Consider the following 21298-nt stretch of genomic DNA (forward strand, 5'->3'; position numbering starts at 1 on the left):
ATGAGCGTCAAATTCACCAAACTGCACCCCCTTTTAACTTTGGAGGCAAGAGGTGATTGTACCACCACTCCAAGGAAACCAGTCGAATCATGACTGTGGTCATGGGGTGGATTGTGTGGCAGTACACTCCCTCCCCCATCCTGCCAGCAGGAAACGAAACTACTCCAGGCAGGGAGAGGGGGAAGGAAACCCTGGATGCTGCAGGTTGAAATTTGAACTGGCCAATCGAGACGCGCCAGGTATACTGAGGTGACCCTCTTGGCCAATAGAATGAAATGACCACAGGTCAGATTCGACAGGGGTATAAACAGGGTCCCGCCGGAGGACACGTTGGCAGTCCTCCTCGGAGCAGCGGGTCTGCAGTCGGGGACTCCCCCTTGGGTCAGGGCACCGCCCGAGGTAACTCCTCGAGGGAGAGAGCCCTCAGCTTTTAGGTGAGTGATATGCACGTTTTGGAGCCATCACTTTAAATCTTGGGGATTCTTGAGTCGGCCGTGTAGTATTAATTCTCTTTACATCATTGAGCCTGTGGTTTATAAAATGTTACCGGACTTCTAACTAACTTTTTACTGAAGAATAAATCTGAGTTTTAACACCTGTTGGATTTGGTTATGCGTGCATCCATAATACCAATAAAAACGAAGTGGCACTCTGCAAAGATCTTTATATTACAGAATATAAATAGGTTTAAGATTTGTGTGAAATATAATCAAAGTGATCAAAATACAAACATTGCAATAAAAGGCTGATCCAAAACCGACTATTTACTTTAAAAGGATCTAAAGGATGCTTTAGAACAGCCTTTCCAAAAGTATTTACAGCTTTATTTAGACATAGACACAGTCTCAAAGCATTTTGAAGACAGCAGACTATAATTATGAAGAAGCTGTAGCAGCAAGAAATTCAGCAGAGCACTTTAAGAACTAACTTCGACACCTCAGCAAACATTTTCAACTTCACAGTGAGAAGAAACATCAAAACTGCCAAGGATGGACACATACTAATGGAGAGCATTAGAAGGGTCTTCCCCCCAAAAAAGCTAACTCATAATAGATTAAAATATTGTGGCATTAAAATCCTTGAATTTATTTGATCTACTATCCACTTGTATGATGTCTTCCTTTACAAGACATCTATTCTTGAACAAACACATGAAACCAGAGTTGAACTATTTACAGTAGTAATCATAATAGTAACACTTATGTATCAGTGATGCCCTCAGGATACAGTGCAAGCATGTTCATAGGAAAAAGCATTCTTTTATCAGTCTAAGAAAGAGACAAGCTTTTAAGCTCACAGTATCAAAACAAGTCTAAGACCTGATGAACAGACTGATCCTACTTCTGCTATAACAGGTCATGTTGTGAAAAAGGCAATTATCCTACAAGAAGAAATAAAATTTCTAATACATTGTGGTTGTCCAGCTGCCAGTAAAGGCAAATACAGACCAACCAGAAACAATCTACATTCATTACTCAAAAGCAACACCACTTTCAGGAAGATAATAGTGTGAGTAACAACAGAACAATATATACAACTAAAACAGCTGTATGAAAATATGGTAAATGGTATATATTACTGATACTCGCTATTTCCACTTGCAAATCACCTGTTAGATTCTTATTTATGCAACTGTACGAAGTAGAGGATGTGATTGCACACACATACACAGAGCAGTACATGTAACTTTTAGCATAATCAGAGGGCAATCTTTCACCACAATTTAGAATTACCCAGCCAGACTCTAGGAATCCCTGCAAATTAACTTGCTTTTTTGCAAGCCTCATGGCTATGCACAATCCCAATTTTTGGACTACAGAATGTGAAAGAAAAACTTCACTTTCACCGAAGAGCCATTTCTAGTCTTTTTGCCCTGCTCAATAATCCACATGATAAAGCTAACTGCTGGACTTGTACGCTTGCCACGTAGTAATCCAACATGCCCCACCGCTATCTGAGTCCACAGTCATAGGGCAGCTCAAATTTCAAGCATGTGATATTTTTAATAAGAGATTGTCAGGATTTTGACTACCTGTGCTTTGCAATGTACTTGCAATTTAAATTTTAAATCTATTATTAATTTAAAATAATTATTTTTATTTTTATAATTAAACAGCTACTCTCCAAACTGCACCAAAAAAGGACACTCAAAGGCCATCAGGAAAATTCCACGTTCACACAATCACCCCCTGCACCACTTGAGCCTACAGGAGTAGTTAGTTTATCTTTCACATGGACCAGCCACTGAAGGCAACACATGACATTTACCAGTACATTACAGAACTGTTTTCTGGAAAGAGAGCAACAATGAAGATCAGGAATCCTGATTTCCAAAGGGAAGATGCAAACGAGTGTTTACGTACAGGATAACTAACCACGTAGCTTTGATAAATACAAACTGAACAGCAACTTGTCTGAACAGAAAAGATTTGAGACTCTTGTAATAAGGATCTGGGCTTTTTTCCTAGTCCTCCCTAGTTAATGGTCTGTGGAACAACACTAGTGTTCTCTAGAGCAGGGAGAGAGACCTTGAACAGTAAGGGGTCATGGACAGCAGAGACCGGTCAAATGGAGCACAATCCAAGTTCATCATTTCCCTAGTTCAAGACAAAGCTCTATTCCAGCCTGCAAGTTTGTCAAAGACAACATTTCATTCTGACAAAAATTAACAGGCTAATTTGGCAAACCATACATTTCCCAATGAAATAAATTACTAGTTGTCAGAAGCTGTCAAAGGGCTATATGTACAGAATATATCAGTTAATAGCAGAGGGAAGCAATGCTGTCGCACCAACGTTGGTTGGACCGAGCTGCTGAGGTCTTTGAGCAGATAACATGAGCTCTGGCCACAAGTGTTGTCCCAAAAGTGGAGTTGTTTACCCAGTGTGTGAAATGCCAATATACACACAGAGCAGAGGTATTTTATTCCAGTTCATGTTTGTGCAAAGATGGGGACTAGGTGGTAATCCACAAAGCTAGCCCCCTCATACCTAAACGGGCAAGCAATTTATACAGTTCAGTTATACATATTCAGTTTCCAAAGTTCTTCCCCAAAACTATTATTGGTAGTTGCTTATCTACCACAGTTTCTGTTGGGCTAAAGTTTTCCCTGCTTCAAATTAAAGGTACAGTGTTCTTTTATTCTACAGCGCATGCTCAAGGAGAGTGGGGGGGGAAGTCTTTTTGGTCTTGAATTGAGTCAGTGGTCGTGATCTCCCCATGCTGCCTTTACCTTTCCTCCAGTTATGGAAGATTTTTGCTGACTTCATGTATATTAGCAATTATTCAACTTTTCAGGCACCTCCTGGGGTAGGATGTTCCCTTCTTATCAGTCTTTTAGTTCTTCTTCAGGGGGCACAGTTGTCAGCAAGGCATGCCTTGTTTATACAAAAGGTATCTTGTTTCACAAGACCTTTGTGGCCTTTTTGAGGTGGCTCAAGTACATAATTTCTTAAGTACATCACAAGGAGAGGCTGCTCAGCAATTCAAGCACAGTTTACTTTGACCAATAAACTCTATGGAGATAAAGGGTAGATAATTGTATTCTGATCCTCACTCCTGGTCCAGCCTTGATGTTTTCCTACTTCACCTGTCTTTACTTTCCCCTTTTGAAAAGTCACGATTCTTTATTTCAGAAAAGTAGAAGGGAAAGTCTCACAGCTCAAAAAAAAAAAAAAACAAACCAAAAAAACAAAAAAAAACCCAAACCATAATATATCTAACATTCACATGCACAGAACACCACGTGCATCAGAACATTCTGCCCCTCTTTCTCCTGTTTAGGTTGGTAGAAACACACACAACCACCAGCACCATTCAAGCAGCCTGACTACACATTTACAACAAACTGGACATGCTCTCATCAAACATAAGTTACTGCCAAGACTCTGGTGATATCAAGCACCTTTTATTTAAGGCTGGAAGTTGAAAACATTTATACCTTTCCTTTCCAGCAGTCTACCCACAGAATATCAACAGTAACTGTGAATGGAATTGTCCACATTTCCCAAAGGGTAGCACATAAAAGGACTTTTTCCTGCTGTCTTTTTGTGCCTTTGTTTTGCTGCTCATGTCAAGGACATGACATGGTGTTTTGGGTTTGTGTGGCGGGGTTTTTGGTAGTGGGGGAGGGGCTGCAGGGGTGGCTCCTGTGAGAAGCTGCTAGAAGCTTCCCTGGCTCCAAGTCAGACCCACCTCTGGCCAAGGCCGACCCAATGAGTGACAGTGGTAGCACCTCTGGGACAACAGATTTAAGAAGGGGAACCTGCAGCAGAGAAATGAGATTGGAATGTGAGAGAAACACCTATGCAGATACTGAGGTCAGTGAAGAAGGAGGGGGAGGAGGTGCACTGGAGGAGGGGATGCCCCTGCAGCCCGTGGTGAGATGGCAGGCTGTCCCCCTGCAGCCCATGGAGGTGAGCGGGGGAGCAGATGCCCACTTGCAGCCCATGGAGGACCCCATGCCAGAGCAGGTGGATGCCCCCAAAGACGGCCATGACTCCATGGGAAAGCCCACACTGGAGCAGTCTGTGACCGAAGATCAGCCTGCAGAAAGGACCCATGCCAGGGAAGTTAGTGAAGAACTGCAGACTGTGGGAAGGACTCACATTGGAGAAGTTCATGGAGGACTGTCTCCCATGGGAAGGACCCCACAGTGGAGCAGGGGAAGAGTGTGAGGAGTCCTCCCTCTGAGGAAGGAGCAGCAGAGACAACATTTGACAAACTGACCCCAACCCCCATCCCCTGTGCCACCAGGGGGAGGAGGTAGAGAGAACCAGGAGTGGAGTTGAGCCAGGAAGGAGGGAGGGGTGGGGGGGAAGGTGTTCTAAGGTTTGGTTTTACTTCTCAGTATCCTTGTTTTGATTTGATTGGTAGTCAATTAAATTGATTTTGTTTCTTCCCCAAGTTGAGCCTGTCTTTTGCCCATGACCATAATTGGTGAGTGATCTCTCCCAGTCCTTGTCTCAACCCAGGAGCCTTTCTTTATATTTTCTCCTCCTCATCCCACTGGGGCCGGAGGGAGGAGCAAGCAAGCAGCTTCGTAGTGTCACCAGCTGGGCTTAAACCATGACACATGGGAAAGGGAGGAGTAGACAGGATATGCTATATGAGCTCTGTTATTACTTTAGCTTTACATTTTCCAATAGGAAACCACATCAGGGAGGGGAAGACTCTAACAGGAAGCTTTCCATACTGTAAGCCACAGGCTGGCTCCTGAACCTTTCCAAACATGCTCCCATGATTACCTCCTATTCCATGACTGCCTTTAGTTATCACCTCAGTTGGTTTCTCTTAAGAGCTTCCCCTCCAACACTTCATGAATAAATGTTATTTCTGTTTTGTTCTAACATCAGAGAAATTCCTTAGCACACCAGCTGTTTCCAGTCAAACCATTTCAAGACATGAATTTATCATTATAAACAAAGACAAAAGTTAATCCAAAGTAAACCAGAGAACTAAAAGCACATTTGCATCCTTTACTATACTTACTATAGTTTATATATGGTAAGCACAGCTTTATAAGTGCATCATTTATTTCCACAACTCACTGCAAATTCAAGCCAAAAGGCTACTAATACCAAAATATCCATTACTCATCCTTTTCAGAAAAAGATGCCAACACTGATGCAATGCTGACAGCATACATCACTTTTGCCATATCCAGCATCCGAGAAGCAGAAAGCTCTACAGAGAGCTTTTTGTTATCCTTATTGTTTGGGTTTTTTTTTTAAACTAGTGTTTTCTAATTGTTTATTGATGTCATTCTGCAATCAAGGAAAACTGTTACTTTCTAATTTCCTGAGAAAGGAAAATGTTCTTTTCTAGAATTTTTCTTGCTGATGCATACCAGCCAAGGACCACACTTCCACTAGGCCTCCTTAGTTTTTCTGTATAGTTCTTACCACTGCAGAGGCTTCTGTCCTTGTTTGTTATCCAAAACAACAAGTGATAGGAAAATTACTACTCTTTTTGCTTATTCATGGAGTCATATTTGCAGGGCATGGACAGGAAAGAATACACTATTACCCCTGTTCAAAAAAAACTATTATATGCAAACAGTTTAGAAGAAAAAAGCCTCAAAGCCTAGTACAGAGTATCAGGGAACCTTCCAGAGATGATGTGTAGGCATACAATCATGCATACTGTTTCTGAGGTAGAATCCTAAATATCTATAAAGGTGGCAAATGTCCCATCATAACTCTTACAAGACAGACAACAAACTTTTGGTTATTTTTCCTCTGAAGTTCATGTAGGTTGAACTCTCCACCATTATTTCATTAGGATTTTTACCTGGTTAAGAAAATTAAAATCAGAAGCAGAAAAGAAGTTAATGATAATATAATGATAAGCTTTACTATGAGGCATCATACGCTTACAATCTCCACAGCCATGCAGATTCAAGAAGTAATTTATCTTCCCATCCCCACACTTCCAACTGATACATCCAACTCAGACACTAGTATGGTGGAAGAAGCAGAAACACACAGTCTGAAGAGACTGGTACTTCTGCCAGAAGGTACTATCTGTGTGAAACACAGAGGAAATGGTTTCATTTTGTTTGGTTGTGTTGCCGTGAAAAAGCCAAAATCAGGACTCAATAGTCATGGTGACTATTAAGTAGGTAATCTTTATCGCAGTGCTGGACACACAGGGGATCACTCCTCCTAATGTGCGCACCATGCCAGGTCAGTTATACAGCTTATATACAAGTTATACATACATATTCATAAGATTTCCGAGAAGTGATTAACATATTCATGATTTTCCCGAGAACTCATTATCATAGGTAACCACCCATTCCCACATGCGCATTATACTCTTTGGGTGGGCTTCAGAGACATCTGGTGGTCGTTTACTTCATCCACTCCTCTTCATCACCATGTCCTCTTGGTGAACTATAGCTTTTACTCCCTTGTTCTTGCTGACAAAAACCACAGAGCTAGTTTCAGCCAGTTCTGCAGTCTTAAGGCATCCTGTGCCTCTTTATCTCATAGTAGCCTTGCATTCTGTTCTTAGAGATAAATTCCGCTAAAGGATTACAATGCGCTTACATATACGTTTCACAATGCCACTGCTACATAGTTCATTGCTGCTGCTTGTTAAAAAGGCTTTGGCTAGTAAATTTCCATCAGGCTCTCGCTTCAATCCCCTCTTTTTCTTTGTCATTGCAAACTCTTTTGCAATATTCTATAATATTCCATCCTTTTCAAGAGTCTGAGCAAAATATTTTCCCATTTCCACCTGATGTCTAATCTTATTTCTTTTCCAGTCACTGTACGTTTCAGCTGAATTCTGGCAACACCAAAGAAAACATTTGAAAAACATACACACAAATATTCCTAAAATTGCCAGAGTAATTAATCTGATGAATAGTTGTTTTAACCATCCAAAATTAGGAAGCCAAGAAGTCAATTTATCCCATAAATCTGTAAAGCCCCATTCCGTATTGTCCTTAATTTTGTGGAAAATCCTAGTCTTTTCCCATATTTTGTGTAAGTCCTTTTCAATCTGCCCTTCTTGATTAATATAGCTGCAACAGCTCTGATTAATTACCATGCATACTCCTCCCACTTCTGCAGTTAATGTGTCTAGGGTCATTCTATTCTGTACCACTACTTGTGATAGGGAAGTGATTTCAACTTGCATATTAGCAATAGCATTCATAGAGGCGTTAAGTATTTCATCTAAGGTAGCAGAGATGTTTACAATTGCTTTTTCTAACTCACTGACCCCTAGCATGGGGAATAACCACCGTACAAAACTATGAAATCCTGAGGGTCGTTCTATCAAGGGATTTGAGGTTTGCTTTTGTACTTTTAGTAATAAGCTCCTCAAAAACCCTGGGGGTATCTGGGAGTGGTTATGTAGAGTATCCTGGGTGGTTAGATGTCCTGCTGTACACACACCATACCATTCCTTCAGGTAGTGTCTTTCACACGTATCCATCTCCACATAACCACCACCATCCATGGGGCAATCTACAAGACCCCTTGGTCATTTTCAGGCCATATTGATATATTTCCAAACCAGGACCAGAACCACAATTTCATTTTGAGCCTTGGCTCCAAACAGTTCCACCATATGTGGTAGTTGCTGAATAATTCCAACTACATCCTATTCCTGTTATATTTCTATATCCTAAGTCTGCAGATCTATCTTGCGGGTCCTTTTGACAGAACGAAGTATTATTTGTTAGAGCAACTAGGTCAAATTGTGGTCCTTTGGAAGTATCATTCTCTTGGCCATATTTACAAGAGTAATTAAAATTCCAAAACACGTTTTTAGTCCAATTCATACTGGCTACCCCATATAGTGGCAGTTTGGAGCCTCTAGGTAATGCTGTGCAAATCCAACAATCTTTTGCCCTAGTGGCATTGACTAGTGTCTGAATTACTTGATAGTGCACATTCTCACTCCAAGCAGCAACAATGCCTATGGTAGATATTATAATTAAAATGCTTATGTGTTTATTTTCTTTTCCCATATTAATGTCTTTGTAGTTTTAATTTCAAAGGTCCCAGAGGTTCAGAAGTCCACTGCTTATCTGGAGCCTTCTTCACTCCGGAATAGTGAATCCAAGCTGGTTGCTCCTTTATCTTGATTGCAGTGAAAGTGGTCAGCAACACCTGGTAGGGTCCATTCCACTTCTCTTTTAGTGGATCACCTGAAAAATTCTTAATATAAACCCAGTTTCCAGGGCTGAATGGGTGAATCTGGTGATCCAACCCCTTAGCTCTGGTTCCCAAAACATTCTTATTAATTTTCTCTAATTGTTTTCCCAAAGAGATAACATAATTCTGTAAGTAAGAATTTCCCAATTGACTCAAATCCTCCCCTTGATACGGCCTGGTATGGTCTCCCATACAATATTTCAAAAGGGTTCAGATTTTCCCTGGCTCTAGGTTTCACACGTATCCTAAGCAGTGCAATAGGTAGTGCTTGATACCAATATAGGTTTGCTTCTTGACATATTTTGGCTATCTGTTGTTTTATCACACGATTCATTTTTTCCACCTGTCCACTGGCTTGTGGCCTGTAAGGTGTACGTAACTGCCAATCAACTCCCAATAGTTTGCTGACCTGTTGCACTACTTGCGCACAAAAATGAGTACCCCTATCTGATGAGATCATCATAGGTACTTAAAATCAAGGTATTATCTCATTTAATAATACCTTAGTTACTTCTCTTGCTTTGTTTGTTCTACAAGGAAATGCCTCTGGCCATCCGGAAAAGGTGTCTGTAAGTACCAATAAGTATCTGTATCCCCCTTTTCTTGGAAGTTCAGAAAAATCAATTTGCCAGTGGTCCCCTGGTATGTTTCCTTTCCCAATGTTCCCTAATTGCACTCGGTTACCTGTGTTGGGGTTATTTCTCAAACATACCTCACATTGTTGAGTCACCTGTCGGATTGTAGTATATAAATTTTTCCCTATTAATTTCTGATTTAAATATTTATACAGGAAGTCCGCCCCCCCAATGTGTCTTATTGTGCTCCTCTTTGACAATTCCCCATACCTGTTTGGCAGGAATTATAATTCTGCCATCACTCAGGTGGGTCCATCCTTTGGAGGGAATCTGCCCTCCCATTTCTTTTATTAAATCTTTATATCGGTTCTAGAATATTCAATATTTTCCTGCTCATTCAGACTCTTACCTCTATTATCTGGAATTAATGTTAAAATCTTTCGCGTTCTTTCTGCTGCCTGTTTAGCCTCATAGTCAGCCAATCTATTACCTTTTTCCTGGTCAGTGTTACCTTTCAGGTGTCCTTGACAGTGCATAATGGCAACTTTGGTTGGCAATTGAATTGCCTTTAGTAGATGAAGTATTTCCTCAGCATGTTTGATTTGTCTCCCTTGTGCAGTTAGCAGTCCTCATTCCTTCCAAATTGCTCCATGAGCATGGACAATTCCAAAGGCATATTTGGAATCTGTCCATATATTTATCTTCTTTCCTTTTGCCAATTCCAGGGCCCTAATCAGGGCAATAATCTCAGCCTTTTGAGCTGATGTTCCAGCAGGTAACGATTGGGACTCAATTACCTTACTTGCTGTTGTCACCGCGTACCCGGCCTTTCGGATACCTTGTCGGACAAAGCTGCTTCCATCCGTGTACCAGGAGTCCTGTGCATCCTCCAGGGGTTCTTCTTTCAAATCTGGTCTGCTAGAGTACACAGTTTCTATGGTTTCTAAGCAATCATGTGTCAACGGTTCAGATGTCACCCCACTGAGGAAAGAAGCTGGGTTCGTAACATTAGTCACTTCAATATTAACATCGTCTGGTTCAACCAGAATGGCCTGGTATTGTAAAAATCGGGACAGGGAAAGCCAGTGATTTCCCTTCTGTTCCAGTACAGCTGATACCGTGTGTGAAACCAGCACTGTGATCTTTTGGCCCAAGGTAAATTTCCGAGCCTCTTGAATGTTTAGCACTACAGCCACCACAGCTCGTAGGCATCCTGGCCATCCTTTGCTCACTTCATCAAGCTGTTTAGAAAAATAGGCCACAGCCCTTTTGTAGGGTCCTAGCTGTTGAGCTAAGACTCCCAGAGCTATGCCTTGCTTCTCATGAGAAAACAGCCAGAATGGTTTAGTAACATCAGGTAGGCCCAAAGCTGGGGCTCTCATTAGTTCCTTTTTAAGCGTTTCAAATGCATTTTGAGCTTCTTTGGACCAAGTCAACTGAGTAGGATTGTTTCTCAAAAGTTCATATAAAGGTTTTACTATTATCCCATAATTATAAATCCATAATCAGCACCAACCTGTCATTCCCAGAAAAGTCCTGAGTTTTTATCGTCTGAGGGAGGGGGGTTCTGCAGATGGCTTCTTTTTGGTCTGTTCCTAATTCTCGTTGTCCTCCAGATAGCTCGTATCCAAGGTAGGTTACCTGTTGCTGCACCATCTGAGCCTTCTGTTGAGAACCTTGATACCCATTTAATCCCAAAATGTTCAACAAGCTTATAGTCCATTGAATACAATCAGGTTTTGTTTCGGTTGCTATTAATAGGTCATCCACATACTGTGGAAGGATTCCGTCTCTGGAGGGAGGGTTCCATGTTTCAAGTTCTTGTGCTAATTGATTCCCAAAAATTGTTGGACTGTTCTTAAAACCTTGGGGTAACACTGTTCAGGTGAGTTGGGTTTTCCTACCAGTAGTAGGACTTTCCCATTCAAATGCAAATAGGTTTTGACTTTCTTTGGCCAAAGGCAAACAGAAAAATGCATCTTTTAAGTCTAATACTGCAAACCATACCTGATTATTTCGTAATTTAGTAAGTAAAGTATAAGGATTGGCCACCACAGGGTGCAAATCCTTAACAATTTTGTTCACTCCTCTTAAATCTTGTACTACCCGATAAGTTCCATCCGGCTTCTTCACCAGTAATATGGGGGTGTTATACTCCGATTCACATTCTGCTAACAGTCCATGCTGTAAAAAGTTGTTAATTGGGCTTTCTACCCCTTTTTGGTCTTCTAATTTCAAGGAGTATTGCTTTTGTCATACTGGGCTTGCTCCCTCCTTGAGCTCTATTACTATAGGAATGGCATTTTTCACCCTCCCTGGGGTCCCCACAGCCCATACTCCTGGATATACTTGGTTAGTAATTTCTTCAATTTCAGGTACTGGTGCGGTGGACCTTTCAGGGTACATTAGGGCTAAGCTCAAAATCTCAATTAATTGGTTCTCTTTTACCTTTAATCCCATGGTTCCCTGCTTAAAAACTATTACTGCTCCCAATTGCTCCAATAGGTCCCGACCCAACAGTGGTTTGGGGGAATTTGGCAAATATAAGAATCAATGCATCCCAACCTGCTTTCCTAATTTAAATTTGAGGGGTTTTAAAAAGAACGCCTTTTCCTGTTGGCCAGTAGCTCCTATTACAGTCACAAAGCCTTTGTTTACAGGTACCAATTCCTGATTTAAAACAGAGGAAGAGGCACCCGTATCTACTAAAAATTCTACTTCTTTCCCTGGTTTCCCTAGCATTATTCTAACCAGTGGATCTGCTAGGGTAGATGCCCCAGGTCCCCGTCAGCCAGCCTTCTGCCTCAGCTATCAAGGCCTACGGGGTTCCCTTGCGCTTTGGGCATTCATTTTTCCAATGTCCTTCCTCCCGACAATACGCACACTGATTCTTTCCCAATACATTCCCCAGTCTTCCCCTACTCCCAAAGGGCCTTTCTTTTCTACGTCCTCTAAATCCTCCTCTATTTATCATTCCTCCCTGTTCCAAGGCTGCCACCGTAGCCGTCGCCATTACTTTCATCAATTTTCCTCTATCCATGTCCTCCCTATTCCTAAAAACCTTCCATGCCTCTTCAAGTAACTTCTCTAAGTCCCTTATATCTGGCTCCTTTAATTTCTGTAACTTCTTCCTTATATCTGTAGATGACTGCCCCAAAAATAAAGAGACAAGCTGTTGCTGTCCCACATCCAAGGAGGGATCTAGGGTAGTGTATTTTCTCATGGCATTTCTTAGTTGATTAAAAATTCGGTAGGGGTCTCCCTCTGTCCTTGTTTGATGGCATATAATGCTGACCAATTTACAGCTTTCAGAATTGCATTCTCCAACCCCAACTTAATCCAATCCCAATATTGCTTTAGCATTCTATAATCATGCCCATCATTGGGGTCCCAACATGGGTTAGTCAGGGGAACATGATCGTCCACATTCCTTGGCTGCAAGGTTCCCCCAGTAATTTGAGCCTGCACATGGGTTCGAGCAGTTTTTAATACCAGTTGTTTTTCTGTCTCAGTCATTTCTCCTAATATCAAATCTACATCTAACCAATCAGGATCCTGATTTTTAATTATTAATTCAAACCGGTTTGCAACTCTCGAGGGGTTGTCTCGATATCCCTTGGCTACCTCCTTCCAGGCATCCAAGTCGGCGGTAGAGAAGGGAACTTTTACTCTAGCCAGACCTCCTTCCCCCATTACCTCCCACAATGGGGCTAGGAGTTGTAGAGCCTTCTGGGTTTTACTCCGGGTCCTTGCTGCAACCAGCGTAGTTACTTGCCACTCCTTCCTCCTCACTGCCACTATCTGTTTCAGATGGTAATAATGGGTGTGGGGGAGGCAAATTTAATGGTGGAGGGGGCAATCCCAAATCCTCAGGCTGATCCTCTACCTCTCTTTTCTTTCTGGGGTCCGTCACTTTCAAACATCTTTGTCCAATACTACATGCTGAGCAACATCTCTTCATTCTCTCCTGTCCCCTTCTCTCATTTCTTTGCTCTCTTTCTAGGGATAAAACTAGAGGGTCTTGCAGCAGTATGTTAATACCACAATCCCTCCGCCAGTCCAGATGATTCCGCAAAGAAAAAAAAAAACATATCTGCATACATAACCTCATCCCACTTTCCTTATCTCTGCAAAAACAACATTAACTGCAATATAGTGTTATAATTCAAAGATCCATTAAAGGGCCATTTTTCACCATCCTCTAGCTTGTATAAAGGCCACCATTGATTACAGTATTTGATTAATGTCTTCTTGTTCACATTCCCACCTGGTGGTCCCCCTATACCTCTCCAATGTGCTAGGATACATCCTAGGGGGCTTTTCTTTAGAATTCCACTACTTTGTTGCCCCCCCATTCTACTTTGATTCTGTACTACTTTTATTTTCCCACAGATTACTCTAATAACCTCAACCTGTCTCTCTATTTTCCCACTCTGACCACGTTCCACAATTCTCACACTGAATATCCCATCCAAATACTACCCATAGGTTTTGGTCACAGATAAAACAAATTTACGAGAAAAAGTGATTCACATTCATTTCCACAGTGAAATACAGAGTTCTCCAGGTTTCCCACACTCACTTCGCAGCTGTGCCACGTCCCAGTCACTCACCAGTCACACCAGAGTTAACTCAGCTTATTCATACACGAGCATCAAGTCTAAATCAATTTTCAGTAAACAATTCCTTACAAGTATATCCAAGTTCAATACCAATAAATCAATACCGCCACAGAGTACGTTACTGCAGAAGTACGTAGCTCAACCCGTGCCCGTACCAACGTACTAAATACCAGAGTGCACCACTCACAGCGAGCGTGCACAAAACCAGAAGTACAAAAACTTATACAAGTTATATAAGCTCTGTACCAATACCGAATAATACCAGATGTATACCCTCAGGCACTAGTAGCCTGGTATATGGCGCTCCACGTCGGACATCTCCTACAACTTATGAGGACCGCCTAACGACCGGTCCCAGATTCCAGAACAGAAACCCAGAAAAATTTAAAGAATACCTTTACTCCTTTAGATGGTCCTTGTCTGCTCCCACAGTGATCCGATTGAGGCGAGGAGTCCCTCCGGGAAATCCTGGGGGTACCCTAGGGAGTCCTGTTCTCAGCGGGTCCTGCAGCCGAGCAGAGCAGTCCCATCTGGGGTGCCAGAAACGTTGCCGTGAAAAAGCCAAAATCAGGACTCAATAGTCATGGTGACTATTAAGTAGGTAATCTTTATCGCAGTGCTGGACACACAGGGGATCACTCCTCCTAATGTGCGCACCACGCCAGGTCAGTTATACAGCTTATATACAAGTTATACATACATATTCATAAGATTTCCGAGAAGTGATTAACATATTCATGATTTTCCCGAGAACTCATTATCATAGGTAACCACCCATTCCCACATGCGCATTATACTCTTTGGGTGGGCTTCAGAGACATCTGGTGGTCGTTTACTTCATCCACTCCTCTTCATCACCATGTCCTCTTGGTGAACTATAGCTTTTACTCCCTTGTTCTTGCTGACAAAAACCACAGAGCTAGTTTCAGCCAGTTCTGCAGTCTTAAGGCATCCTGTGCCTCTTTATCTCATAGTAGCCTTGCATTCTGTTCTTAGAGATAAATTCCGCTAAAGGATTACAATGCGCTTACATATACGTTTCACAATGCCACTGCTACATAGTTCATTGCTGCTGCTTGTTAAAAAGGCTTTGGCTAGTAAATTTCCATCAGGCTCTCGCTTCAGTTGTTTTTTTAATCCCAAAAGTTTCCATTTAAATTTATGATAATGTTTTCATTTTAAAGATACACATCTTTCAGCTTCAGAACCCTACAAATACCTATACAGTTTTTATATTAACCACCTCTGCTTTTCTACTCCCCCCTTGGATTGGGTATACACTTCTAATCTCATCTGGTTTAATCCCCCAAAATGGGCATCGCATCTCTTTCTGCACTCTTGCAAAGATCTGTTTTTCCTAGCTCAAGACAACAAAGCTTTATCCTCTTAGTCATGGTAGCTGAAGGCAGCACAGGCTCTTTTGCCATGGATATCTATATAAACCCTTCCTCCATCTCATAATCTGTACAGGCCCGAAAAACAGGAAGCCTATTTAATGCAGTAGTACAGCTGAAGTAATGGGTGCTCAGGAGTGTTACTGTTAAGCAGCTTGATAACAGAGTAACAATTGAGATGTCTGTAGTCCAAATGACTAAGAGCCTTTGTAAGATACTTAGGGCACTATACAACAAGGACATGCAGAACAGGAAGTGTCCAGATAATACAGTACAAACTGAACACATGGTGCTGGTAAGGACTGGCATTTGAGAGACTGCTTAGCTTTTGGATAAAAATTAACAAAAAAAAATTCTATTAAATCTGTAAAATAGCATGCAGTAGAAAGCACACGATACAAGGAATTAGTTAAATGGGAAATATGAATTGGAGTTTTGCTTCTTGACATCAGTAGGGAGCACCATACTTGCTAGCTGCCAGACTGCTCGCATGCCTGAGCAACAAATCCAGTGACCAAGTTACATGACTGAGCATGAGCAGGGCACAGTATGGAGAGAAGAACTATCACATTGCATTTCTGCATAGCTCTCACTTCAGTAGGCATCTCCCTTTGATACCAAAGCTGTCCAAACCCAATCTCCAGTCAGATCATCTGAAACTCGCCTTCCCAGTGTGAGGCATTTCTGTATAAGCAAGTACTCCAGGCACTCAGCATTTTCCTAAAGCAACTATTTTAACCTTCACATGCATTTTATATGGGACACGTCCTCCCTCTACCCTGTGGCCACAACAGTGCATCTCTGGATGCTCCAAAGCCTACTCATCATCCTCCTCACTTTCTTCCCTTGTAGTCCGAGCAGCCAATGAAATCAGTTCCTCTCAGCATTTTCATAAACAAAGCTAGCTCTTTATATTTTGTGATTTAAAACGTTTGATGAAATTAAAAGTTATGCTGCCCAAAAGGTCACAATAAGATAACAATTATCCAACTATCACTATAACTGCAGCTACCACAACTTCACAGTTAACTGCAGTATACACACCACACCTATTTTAAACTAAAAGAGAACCAATTATTGTCGGAGGGTGTATTTTGCTATACATTATACCTGCTTATACCAGATTCTGCAACACACACAAATTTATATTTGGACACCCTTTCAAATTAATTTGGACAGCTTAATATAGCCTTCTAGAGAGTCGCAGATAGTTTGCATACTTTGCAGCCATTAAAACACCATACTGTAACCCTCTCTGATCCTTCAAGATAAGCATTCTCTTATCACATAGGAATTTGGAGAGAAAGTCTTGCTAAGGAACTTAAATACCATAGGAAAACATACTTTTGACTTTACAAGTAGCAGTTTCCGCCATGAGGATTTTGTCCATATTACCCAAATCTGTTATTTTCTACCATTTAGAAAATGGTCTTTTAGCTGTTGAAAAGAGAACACAGGCAAACATCATGGGAAAAAAAAAACTCATGCAGATATTAAACCCTAGCTGGAAGCAAATTCTAGGAATAAAAGCAAATCTTAAGCTTTGTGATTCTATCCCCAAGCAAGACTTACTGGTGGTACATAGCCCTCACAGTTCAAAAGTCACCTACCCTTTTGACTGTACAGCCTAATAAAATGGAAAATGTAACGTGCCAGGCTTCCTCCCGAAATTAACAACAGTGGGAACAGCACTCTCACTTCAAAAGCTCCAGGATTTGAAGCATGATTTGAGCAAGTGTCTTATACATTCAGTAAGCAGAGCTTAATGAATTTCTACAAAACACCCCATTCATCTAACTGTTCTCATCATTCACTGGAACAATTGGGAACAGCAACTGCAAGAAAGGTGAAATTAAAATATCTTGGCATATTTGGGACATATGTTTGAAGTAAACCACATTTAATTAAGGTTTGGGAGGTTTAACTTAACAGCACTTAGAAAATATTAAGGTACTTCAGACAAAGCTTACAACAATACATGCATTTAGTTAACACTTTAATATATGACATTACTCAAACATTATGGATATTTAAAATCAAATGTATACAAAGCCTTCAGCAATTATATTAGGCCAGAATTCTCAGCAACTGATACACCTGTGTATTGGGTTTGTGCAGCGGGGTTTTGGTAGTGGGGGAGGGGCTACAGGGGTGGCTCCTGTGAGAAGCTGCTAGAAGCTTCCCCAACTCCAAGTCGGACCAGCCTCAGGCCCAGGCTGACCCAATCAGCGATGGTGGTAGCACCTCTGGGATAACATATTTAAGAAGGGGAACCTGCAGCAGGGGAGGAGATTGGAATGCGAGAGAAACACTTATGCAGACACCAAGGCCAGTGAAGAAGGAGGGGGAGGAAGAGGTGCACCAGAGGAGGCGATGCCCCTGCAGCCCGTGGTGAGACGGCAGGCTGTCCCCCTGCAGCCCATGGAGGTCCACGGTGGAGCAGATGCCCACCCGCAGCCTGTGGAGGACCCCATGCCAGAGCAGGTGAATGCCCCTGAACATGGCTGTGACTCCATGGGAAAGCCCACACTGGAGCAGTGTGCCTGAAGGACTGCAGCCCGTAGAAGGGACCCACACTGGAGCAGTTTGTGAAGAACTGCAGCCCATGGGAATGACCCACACTGGAGAAGTTCGTGGAGGACTGTCTCCCGTGGGAGGGACCCCACACTGGAGCAGGGGAAGACTGTGAGTCATCTTCCCCCCTGAGGAGGAAGGAGCAACAGAGACAATGTGTGATGAACTGACCAGGACCCCCATTCCCCATCCCCCTGTGCTGCTGGGGAGGAGGTAGAGAAAATCAGGAGCGGAGTTAAGCCCAGGAAGAAGGGAGGGGTGGGGGGAAGGTGTTCTGTACTGGCGTTAGTAAATCTTTGACAGGATAAAATCATGCTGTAGTCTGTTTATGTGAACTAATATGACACATCTCTCTTGCTAACTGCATTACTTAATCCTGATCCCAAAAAATGAAGTGACTTCTTTTCACTGAAATCGCATTAACACTAACAAAAATTATTTTTAGTTAAAACATTGCCTTACCATGTAAATGCCAATTCTACAAACAGCAAATGAGAGCTGGATACATCCAGACATAGTCTAAAGACATTAAAATAAAGACATTACCAAGAATGCTATTTATTAAGAATTAAAGTTTTTCTCCCACCTCTCCCCTGAAAGAAACACCTGATGGTACACTACTTTACATTTCTCCTGTAAGGTTGTACTAAACAAGCTGAGAAAAATGCCATATAAATTGAGATTATGCAGATAATTATTACTTTTCATAAAGAAGCACCTGCCAACACTGTTGCACTTACTAATTCAATATTTCATTATAGGCCTCAAATTAGGCAATGCTCCCCAAAATGCCTGTACACAACATTAATATTTTGCATGCAAGTTTTCAGTCCCATTTATTCTTATATACTCTGGTTTAAAAACAACCTTCAAGAGACATTTTAAGAGAGTAATGTGCTTTCTGGCTTCTTAGTGGACTGTAAAGAGCTTCCATAGTTATAGTGGTTCTTTCCCTGTATCATCATTCAAATTCTCTTCCTCCATATACCAAAATAATGCATATACCTTCCTACATTTCTAAATTCATACTCATTTAATTTTCTGAGATTTTCATGTTTAAAATAGAACTCTTTACTGCCTTGAATATTGTATTTAATCTACTCTTACAGCTGTGAATAATCATATTAAGTTTTTACTCTCAACTGCCAATCTATTGTGATGCCACAATTCTAGTCTTCTGCAGTATCCCAGAGAGGCTGAAGATAGACTATGAATTTCAGATTAAAAAAACACCTTCTTTAAATAGCATAAAGAAGCCAGAAGATAAATGTAACTTCCCTTTCCAATAAAACCTATTGTAGGTTTCCCATTTTTTATATACAGTCAAGTACAATAAACCAGGCTTACAATGATTTATTCAGAACTGTAATTGAGGAATTCCTTTAAATAAGGTATTCAAGAAGTCACTGTAAGCAAATATTAAAGCAATCAAGTGGAACATTTTTACTATATGTTTACCAAGTCCACACCTCATCTGCGTGTATTTTAAGATGTTGAAGGTAAAGTGCTGGATGTTACAGACTTCAAACAGTATTAGTGAAAACTTTTTTTTTGCCTCTGCTTTTTGCCCCTTCCCCTCCAAAAAAATTGCAAATGAATTACCCATTTAGAATTGTGATTTTTAAAATTAAAAGAGCAGCTCTTATGAATTATGAGTAATAAAAAACACATAGCAACAGTTTTCTTTTGCTATACCTGTTAAATTTAAATTTTAAATAAGCAATATTTCACTGAACTGCCTGAAAGTCAAAAAGTATAGCACAAAAACCTGAAAGCAAACCTCAACAGCATGGTTGATTTTCTTTTCTTACTGGAAGCAAGCTAGAATATTATTACTGACAAGGGAATGCTGCTTCAAAACATCATTTAAATTGCAAGGATTTTTTTTTTTTTTTTCTCTTCAGCTTTCACAACAAACATCCAATTCTACGACTTGTGCTCTGAGTTTCCAACAGGAAAAAAAAAGTCATAGAAAGATAGGAGTAGAACTGACTTTGAGAAATCCCATATTACACAAAGTGGTGGGGTGGGGGTATAAACCATACCCGTACCACTCCTGACAGTATTTGCAGACCTCATTCTAAGGATTCCAGGGATGGATGACTTCCCCAAGCAATCTAGTCCAGTGCTTCAATACCCTCCCTACTAGAAAGTTTCCTAATGTTTAACCTGAGTCTGCTGCAATTTAAGCCCCTACTTAAACATAGGATGATACATACAGTGATTTGTATTTTCAGTATCCTGACAGATTTTATGTTGATGACAGACCCAACTTTGTATATAAAGTAAAAGATTATTTCTGGTTGCAAGGGAAGTAAATGTGCAGCATTAGCATACCATTACAATTTCTCAATTTATCTAGTTTGCTTTTATTCTAGACAAACAAGTACAGCATTATAAATTATTTTCATTTTTAAAATTTTTGTGCAGTACTTCAAGGCTTTACATTCATGGGAGAAGTAAGCTGCAGTTCAAATTCCCCAGTAAGCACCTGTGGACCCTCACTTCAGTAGAGCAGAGCAAGCTACATCAGTTACCTTACTCATCTGTTGCTGGGTTTGCTACTCTTAATGTTTTGAAATCAACAAGTTATTACAGGCCATGAATTCTAAAATTATCTCCCCTTCCTACCGTCACATACAGTATCAGTGAATGTTTCCCCTATGCATTTCCCAATTAAATATTAAGCTAATCCCTTCCCCAAGCCTCCAAGATAATGCTTATGATCTGCAGTCTATAGCATTAAAAAAGATCATTAACTCCAATGCTGTTATTAGTTTCTCTCTTATATTCACACCCCCCCACCCAAAAAAAAAAAAAACAACCAAAAAAAACCACTACATTCCCTCCCAATATTATTTCAGTTTAATCACTGGAAAAGTGTCAGGTATTGATTTAAATAATTAGATGTTTAATGATACTATCCTACAGACTATCGCTCTGATCACAGAATTACAATATATGCGATAATCTGCAGGTGCAATGGGGAATTTATTCTTGATACTTGTAATCTTTCATTACTTTGGATTTGCAACTCATTTTGCACCATATAATTGGGCAACAAAACAACTGTTGGAGAATTTGCATTTAGTTTACTTACAGTTTATTGTTGCTTTCTAAAAGGATTTTACATGGTAAACATGAAAGTAAAAGAAAAAGATAATGTAAAAATATACCTACAAGTATTACAAAGAAAGATACCTTGTTTGATACAACTCCACAAAGACTTATTCTTAATAGAAGTCACTTAAAATGTCTAAAGTGAGAAAGGGAGTCTTCAGGTTGAGTATGTCAACATAAGCATGCGTTTCTGCCAATATGTACCCTTCTGCTTAGGCAAAGGGTCATCTCACAAACATTAAATAATTTCTCCAGCTGGAAACTACATTCACAGCTAACATACATATTTGCCCAAAACTTTGTTATTTTAATCTTATGTTGTAAAAACATGACTTAATAAT

At 40.8% G+C, this 21298-nt stretch overlaps 2 protein-coding genes across 5 annotated transcripts in view; both read right to left on the reverse strand.

Annotated features, from left to right (window-relative positions):
- Positions 1–21298, reverse strand: part of LOC121232410 (ADP-ribosylation factor-like protein 15) — a 272332-nt gene that overhangs the window by 236893 nt on the left and 14141 nt on the right. The window lies entirely within an intron of this gene.
- LOC121233010 lies at positions 6030–14387 on the reverse strand. Of its 2 annotated transcripts, none has more exons than XR_005931815.1 (2): positions 14265–14387; positions 6030–8665 (listed from the first exon to the last, which is right to left on the reverse strand). XR_005931815.1 is itself a non-coding variant. In XM_041121598.1 (2 exons), the coding sequence occupies exon 2, from the start codon at positions 10627–10629 to the stop codon at positions 9877–9879; it is 753 nt and encodes a 250-aa protein (XP_040977532.1). In that variant the 5' UTR covers positions 10630–10912; positions 14265–14387; the 3' UTR covers positions 9701–9876. The 2 variants fall into 2 exon arrangements, 1 of the variants encoding a protein (XP_040977532.1); XM_041121598.1 differs by lacking the exon at positions 6030–8665 and adding an exon at positions 9701–10912.

The sequence above is a fragment of the Aquila chrysaetos genome (genome assembly GCF_900496995.4).
Source record: "Aquila chrysaetos chrysaetos chromosome W unlocalized genomic scaffold, bAquChr1.4 W_unloc_3, whole genome shotgun sequence".
Taxonomy (NCBI): Eukaryota; Metazoa; Chordata; class Aves; order Accipitriformes; family Accipitridae; genus Aquila; species Aquila chrysaetos.

Coding starts and splice junctions, on each gene's coding strand:
- LOC121233010 (XM_041121598.1), bottom strand. CDS start 10,629: ATGAGAGCCCCAGCTTTGGGCCTACCTGATGTTACTAAACCATTCTGG.